At 35.5% G+C, this 7,984-nt stretch overlaps 1 protein-coding gene across 1 annotated transcript in view; it reads right to left on the bottom strand.

Moving 5' to 3' along the window:
• Window positions 1-6,417: 6,417 nt before the first annotated feature.
• PDCD10 (programmed cell death 10) overlaps window positions 6,418-7,984 on the bottom strand; it is a 41,196-nt gene continuing 39,629 nt past the window's right edge. The window contains exon 8 of the mRNA XM_079704800.1: window positions 6,418-6,904. Coding sequence (XP_079560926.1) covers window positions 6,823-6,904 — 82 coding nt within the window. The 3' untranslated portion in view covers window positions 6,418-6,822. The remainder of the gene's footprint in view (window positions 6,905-7,984) is intronic.

The raw sequence follows: 7,984 nt of genomic DNA, 5'->3' as shown, positions 1-7,984 counted from the left end.
GATTATTTTACTCACTTCAATAAAAATACACATCTGAAAACCTAGAGGAAATGGATACTTTCTTAGAAAAATGTAATTTAACAAACTGACTCCTGTAGAAAGCTTAAAACATTTTGCACAGGAGAAATAGTTATCATTTACTCCACAAAGAAGCATCAAGCCCAGATGGTTTCATGGAGGAATTGATAAATTTGTCTACATAAAAATGTTTTAATTTTGCATGATAAAAAATAACTAAATTCAAAATCACAAAAAGATACAAAAATGGTCCTTAAACATGAATGATGTTTAACTTCACTCATAGTAGGAGAAATGCAAATTGAAGGTACAATGAGATACCATTTCTCACCCATCTTCTGGCAAAATTTCAAAAGCTTGACAATATTAAGTGACGCCTTGGGGAAACAAATAATCTCATACATTCCTGGCGGAGTGTGAATTGCCTCAACCTTTATGGAAAGGAATTTATCAATATCTAATAAAACTGCATATGCATATGTTGTTTGACTAGTAGCAACCCCACTTCTAGGAATCTACTCTGAAGGTATACTTCAAACAAACCAGAAATATATATGTAGGAACATTCATTGTAGCATTACTTGTAATTTGCAAAATGCTGAAAACTATCTGAATGCTTAAGCATGGTAGATTGATCAGATAAATAAATTATGGTACCTACACACCATGGAACACTAGGCTGCTACAAAAAAAAAAAAAATAGAGAGAGGTCGCTATGGACTTACATGGAGTGATTTTTGGAGACGTTAAAGACAGCAGGTATGTGAAACAGCTAATAAACACATGAAAAGATGCTCAACTTCATTCGTCACTAGGGAAATGCAAATTTCCCTATGAGATACAATTTGGTATCTACAAGAATGCCTATAACAAAAAATAGTCAATAACAGATGATGGTGAAGATGGGAACCCTCCTAAATTCTGCTGGGAATGTAAAATGGTATAACCACGTGGAAAACAGTATGATACTTTCTTAAAAGTTTAAATACAAATTTATCAACAACCCAACATTTCCACTCTTAGGTATCTACCCAAAAGAAATGAAAACCCATGTCCAAAAAAGACTTGCAGGTGAATGTTCATACCAGCATTATGCATCATAGCCAAGAAGCAAGCAACTCAAATGTCCATCAACTATTTAATGCATAGATAAATATAGGAGATTCATATAATGGAATACTATTCGGTAATAAGAATACTGATTGAAATGCTGATCTATGCAATGACTTGGATGGACCTCAAAAACGTTACGCTAAGTAAAAGAAGCCAGGCTAAAAAGACAACATTGTATGATTTTATTTATATGAAACATCCAGAAAAGAAAAATCCATAGAGACAAAGTGGCTAGTGGTTGCCTGGAACTGGGGAGGAGACAGGGCGGCATGGGAACAAGGGTTAACCAGTAACCAGGCATGAGGGATTTTATCCGAATGATTGAAGGATTCCAAAACTGGGTTGTGGTCAGGTTGCATGACTCAAAATGGGTGAACTTTGTGGCAGTAAATCATACCTCAATAGTTTTTTTGTTTGTTTGTTTTCTAATGCATATATATAAACCATGCATCAATAAAGTTGTATTTAAAAAATGCATGTATAGAAACAGACTCACAGACTTAGAGAATGAACTTATGGTGTCCAGGGGGAAAGGGTGGGGGGGGAGGGATAGGGAGTCTGGGATTGACACGTACACACTGCTACATTTAAAACGGATAACCATGGTGGGAATGTAAATTGACACAGCCACTATGGAGAACAGTATGGAGGTTCCTTAAAAAACTACAAATAGAACTACCATATGACCCAGCAATCCCACTACTGGGCATATACCCAGAGAAAACCATAATTCAAAAGAGTCATGCACCACCATGTTTACTGCAGCTCTATTTACAATAGCCAGACATGGAAGCAACCTGAGTGCCCATCAACAGATGAATGGATAAAGATGTGGCACATATACACAAGGGAATATTACTCAGCCATAAAAGGAAATGAAATTGAGTTATTTGTAGTGAGGTGGATGGACCTAGAGTCTGTCATACAGAATGAAGTTAAGTCAGAAAGAGGAAAACAAATACCGTATGCTAACACATATATATGGAATCTAAAAAAAAGAAAAAAAGAAAAAAGGTCATTAAGAACCTAGGGGCAAAATGGGAATAAAGACACAGACCTACTAGAGAATGGACTTGAGGACACGGGGAGGGGGAAGGGTAAGCTGGGACAAAGTGAGAGAGTGGCATGGACATATATACACTACCAAACGTAAAATAGCTAGCTAGTGGGAAGCAGCCGCATAACACAGGGAGATTAGCTTGGTGCTTTGTGACCACCCAGAGGGGTGGGATAGGGAGGGTGGGAGGGAGACACAAGAGGGAGGAGATATGGGGATATGTGTATATGTATAGCTGATTCACTTTGTTATACTAACACACCATTGTAGTTATCAGAAACTAACACACCATTGTAAAGCAATTATACTCCAATAAAGATGTTAAAAAAAATAAAATAAAATGGATAACCAACAAGGACCTACTGTATAGCATAGGGAACTCTGTTCAATATTACGTAACAACCTAATTGGGAAAAGAACTTGAAAAAGAATAGATACATGTACATGTGTAACTGAATCACTTTGCTGTACACCTGAAACTAACACAACACTATTAATCACCCTATACTCCAATTTAAAATAGAAAGTTAAAAAAAAAAGGCATGTATATAGAGGGACCAACCCTCCCAGTCTGTCCGACTCTCCCAGTTTTAGCACTAAAAATTCTTTGTCCCAAGAAACTTCACAGTCCTAGGCAAACTGGGAAAGTTGGTTTCCCTACATGAATGCTACCTTTTGTGTAAGAATGAAGGGGGGGGGATGAGAAAACACATTTATCATTACTTTTCTTCATCAAAAGAAACACAGAAGATAAACACCGAAAAACAGTGGAGTTGGATACTTAGTTGGCAGGGTGGGGAATGGGGCAGAAGCGGTAAGAGTGACGCTTCTCTAGTGTACTTTTTGGTATAGTTCTGATGTTTAGAAGCGTGTTAATGTTCTATGTACTCTTAAATGAATAAAATTAAATTTACAAGGATGGGAAGTGTGTGGGGATGGGCGGGGGGAAGGAACCTTAAACCTGGAAGAAAACTGAAACAAATGAACCCAATTTATTTCAAATAAATAACAATCACAGTGAAGGACAAAAAAGAATTAATCCAAGTAATTCATGAACACAAAATGTAATTACACATTCTTAGTCTTGGGCAGGGTACAGACAGGGAAAGAACTGCAAACAGTCCTGTAGTCTTTTAAGCGTGTTTTTAAGAGTGATAGGGCAAAAGAAATTCTAAGACTGTTTCAGATGTATTGTAGGACTGAACAAGTGAATGAATTGGTTTTTCATGGAGCCAGGATTCTGAGGAAGAAGGGACATAGAAACACAGAATGGGGAAAGCAAGAACGAACCCTATGAGGATGGACTGCAATTGGAGGTACTAGTGTGAACTCATGATTTCTGAAATCAAACATCATGTGCCTATGACATGTAAAATATATGTGTACATGCATATCTGTGTGTATATGTCTGTATATGCACATTTTCTAGTTCTGTCTGAATAGGCCTAGATGCAAGACAACACTCAGTAGCAATGACACGTAGTAGCAATGAGCCTACCCAGCAGCCAGCAGATCTATGTACCTGTTATCATTCCCCAGAGTTCCTTGGAGAAACTGCTGATTCCAAGATCCTGGGACATATTTAAGATAATGTGCTTTAAAAAAAAAAAAAGGTTCTGGAAGCTACAAGGACATATAGAAACAAGGTTGAAATTGAAGGTACTACTAACTGGTCAAATCTCAGACCATTTTAAGTACCTTAAGTACCAAAGTAAGTAATTAATTATAAGCCATTGAAAAAAATAGAAAACCAGGAGTCCAAAACAACAGTAACTATAAAAATTCACGTGGACAGATATGGACTAATGAATGGAAGTACGGGAGAGAAAGGAGGGTTCAGGCTTACAGAGAACGCTGTGTCAACTGGTGCATAAGAAGAAATGCTGGAGTTGGAAAATCACCATTTTGTAACTGTCGAAGTAAAGACTGAGTAAGCAAGAATCATCAATGGATGCTAAATATTGGGGGGAAAATGTTGATGTTAAGCATGGACTTAAAAAGAGCCTTCCACAGATTGCTTATCAGGTGTAAGGTAAAAAATAGTCACTATACATTGGAGAAACTGAACAACACCTTGACCAGTTGACCAAAATTAACAGTGAGGAGAAGATGGGACGTGTAGTTATTCTGACCAAGAATGCATAGCCTGAATCTAATCGTGAGGAAACCCAAAATGAGGAACATTCTATTATTAAAGGGAGGATAGGGGAGGAGACAGAAGACTGTATTTGTCAAAAACAGCTCAACACCATAAAAGACAAAGGTAGCCATGGAAATGACCCAGGGTAAAGGAGATTAAGGGAAGGTAAGCAAATCAACAAATGATAAAATAAAAATGGTAAAATCTTAACAATAGGTCAATCTGTTAAAAAAACAATTAGGAAGGCCTGACTTTGGGTTACTAACCTCATGTTTTGCCAAACAAGGTTATTACAATGCAATCATGAAAAAACCCCATACTACCACCATCTACAATTATATCACTTTGTTTAAAAAAAGTGTGAGAGGGCATATTAAACGTCCCAAGCATAGCAATGATCTTAAATAAAAGAATGGTCCTTTAAAATGAATAAATTTAGATTTATGAAAAAGACATCACATTATCCTAATTTTTCTCATTTCCCTGTGGACCAGGGACAGCTATGTCAGCTTGGTGTTAGGGAATTAGTATTCTAAATGGTGCATTTTCGACAATGGATGAAGTACAGTTCAGTGGAAAGAGCATGGAGTCTGGAGATAAATGCTGAATTCAAATCCTGGCTCCAGCAATTACCAGCTTTGTAACCTAAGCTCTCTTAGCCAGTTTCCTCAATTGTAAGGCAGATGGCTAAGTCACAGAGTGTTAAGAGAATTAAATTAATGTATCTAGAATAATGCTTGACACAGAGGTGCTCAACAAATGTCTCCTCTCTTCCTTTGCTTGGTAGCCACCTTTCTGTTCTCAGGAGTTGTGTATGACTGGGGTCACACTGGTCCTTTCCTCCTTGACCCAAAAACACAAACCCACGAGGATCATGTAAGAAACTGAATTATCCTGAGAATAAGCCTCCTTTTTGGAGGTAAACTTCATGAAAATAGAAGCCAGATATATTGCATAGTAGAATAAAAAGACAGAAGACTTATAAAAACAGATGAGTTGGGGCATGGATGGTAACTGATGAGTTCTCTTAAGGAGATAAAGACAAGAGGAAGAAAGACAGTACTTGTTTATCTTAGAAATGTCTGCTGCTCAAAAATAAGAAAAACAGTATATTTTTTCTTCATATATTCACATGTCTATTTTGCAAATAACCATCCTTCTACTTCCAAGAGTGAAAAATAGCTTATGCCAAAAACAAACAGTATTAAAATCGCCAATTCTTTGTTTTACTAGCTATGTATCTCTGAAGAAAAAAAAAATCAATTCAGTAAAATGTCCATAAATTATGAGATTTCATCCAATTGTCTATTGCTTTTTTGCTTCCCTCCACATATTTCCTGTTTACATCTAACAGGATGATTTCCTTTTATGTTGCTAATGACAGTAATTCTTTAAAAGTCTGTTTTTTAAAATGGGAGAAAGAATTTTAAAAAATAACTAAATTGCATCATAGCAAAAAAATTTATATTGCCAACAGAAATTTAGTTTAACATTTAAAATCTTTATAAAAGATAAATTCTGATTTTTTCCTTTATTTTATCATAATTGAAAAATGAAATCACTTAACATGAATACTTGATACATGATTTTCTTAAAACTTCTCTATGGTAAAACTACATATTTAAAGAGTGTATATAATATTATTAACACTCATGACAAATTCAAACCAACTAGCATTGGTATAGCTTCAACTTACTATTAGTTGTGGCTATTTATGGAAAAAAGGCGCAAAGCTTATTAGGGCCCAGCAAACCAGAAAGACTTAATCTTACATTGTAGAGTTCAAAAGAGGCAGTACAGTGTGAAGACACTATAAACTGCCATCTCCTTCTCATAAGTCTCTTAAAAAAAAAGGTTGGAAAAATACTCAGTACCTCAAATATAGTAACTAACAAAAATATTTCCATTAACTACTTTTTGCTCAGAGTGATTAAGGACAAAAAAAATAGGAATTCTTGTTGCTTTATTATCTGATAAACTGCTAATAAGCTCCCGTTAGAAGTTCTTTAGACATTACACCAAGTCGTCTTGGTCTTCTGATCATATATATATTCACATATATATATGCATTTTTTCAAGTAAAGAAATGTTTAACAGATGTAAACTATTTATTGAATATTTGCCACCAAATATTGTTAAATACATTATCTTGCAGCATATCGCTTTCAAGTTAAAATGTCAGAAACAAACACCAATATTTACAATTCTTTTAAGGAATGTTATATAATGACACATTAAGGCGTAAATTCTTTTGGCTTATAATTCTTAAAAGAATGATAATAGCAAAAGTGATGCAAAATCTTCAGTATGAGATTATGATTAAGCTACATTTTACAAAAATATGGTGTAAGATGGCAATAATCCCATTCAACATCCTGGATTATTAGATCCCTTCAGGAGGGACTGATAATTTATACAGTCAAACTTTAAAATTTACAGATAAAGGCAGTCCAATACTGCCACTGAGAAATACATCTCTTAACATATACAACTTTCAGGCCACAGTTTTGAAGGTCTGAAGTATCAAGTTGGTTTGATGAATTAGTCGGTTGGCACTTATGAACACATTTATTGCCCTGTTTCAAAAAAAAAAAAAAAGAACAATTAATTTTATCCCCCCCAAAATCATCCTTTAAAAATACTTTATACTTAAAATGCCCTACTAGCAGTAGCAATAAAATCAATTTAGGGGAAAAAAAAAAAAAAAGGCTAGTACTGAGTATCATAAATTTTATCCCAGCTTGGAATTGAAGGGTCCTGCATCATTTGAAACTATCTAGGAATTACTGCCCCCTAGTGGTTCTGGCTGGCAATAAGGTGTTGGTGGGCTGCTAATGATGGGTGGCACCTCAACAACCAGAGTTCACAAAAAATAACTGGCCAAAGAAGAGGATTCAAACATAGTCTCCAGCTGCAGTTTCACAAAAGTTACCAAAATAAGATCTGCTAAAACATTATATTCAGTCTCAAAATCTGTATATCAATGGGCATGATAAATACTTAAGAAAAAGCTCATTACTTTGAATCTGATTCATCCCAATCTCTCTTACCTTCTTTCAAAAAAAAACCCTGAGAATTTTAAATTACTTTTAGAATATACTTTTAAAACAAAATAATCATGTGGTTTCAATATTTATGAGTCGACAATATATAAAAATATGTTCTTAAAAATTACTTCATGCTGCACCCTATTTCCTATCAGTCCATCTTCATACGATCTGGAGCACAGAGGTGACGCCCTAGTCCCCTTGCGTGGCCTTATCAGTTTCTCAGTAGCAAAGCTAAGCTTGTACAGTTGTCCCTTGGTATCCAAGAGGGACTGGTTCCAGGACCCCCCACAGGTACCAACATCTGTGGGTGCTCAATACCCTTATATAAAATGGTGTAGTATTTGCACATAACCTATGCACATCCTCCAGTACACTTTAAATCATCTCTAGATTCTAACCTGTAATACCTAATACAATGTAAATAGCTGTAAATACAATATAAATGCTATGCAACTTTCTGGAATTTTTTTCCCCAAATATTTTCAATCCACAATTGGTTGAATTCAATTCACAATTGGTTGAATCCAGGGATGTGGAACCTGCAGATACTAAGGGCTGATTGTATCTTCATCCTAAACATCCCTCAAAAAAGGGGGACTAGGAAGA

Source organism: Hyperoodon ampullatus (assembly GCF_949752795.1).
Source record: "Hyperoodon ampullatus genome assembly, chromosome: 5".
NCBI lineage: Eukaryota > Metazoa > Chordata > Mammalia > Artiodactyla > Ziphiidae > Hyperoodon > Hyperoodon ampullatus.
The sequence above is the reverse complement of the archived record's forward strand: the minus strand, read 5'-3'. Positions and strand labels throughout refer to the sequence as shown.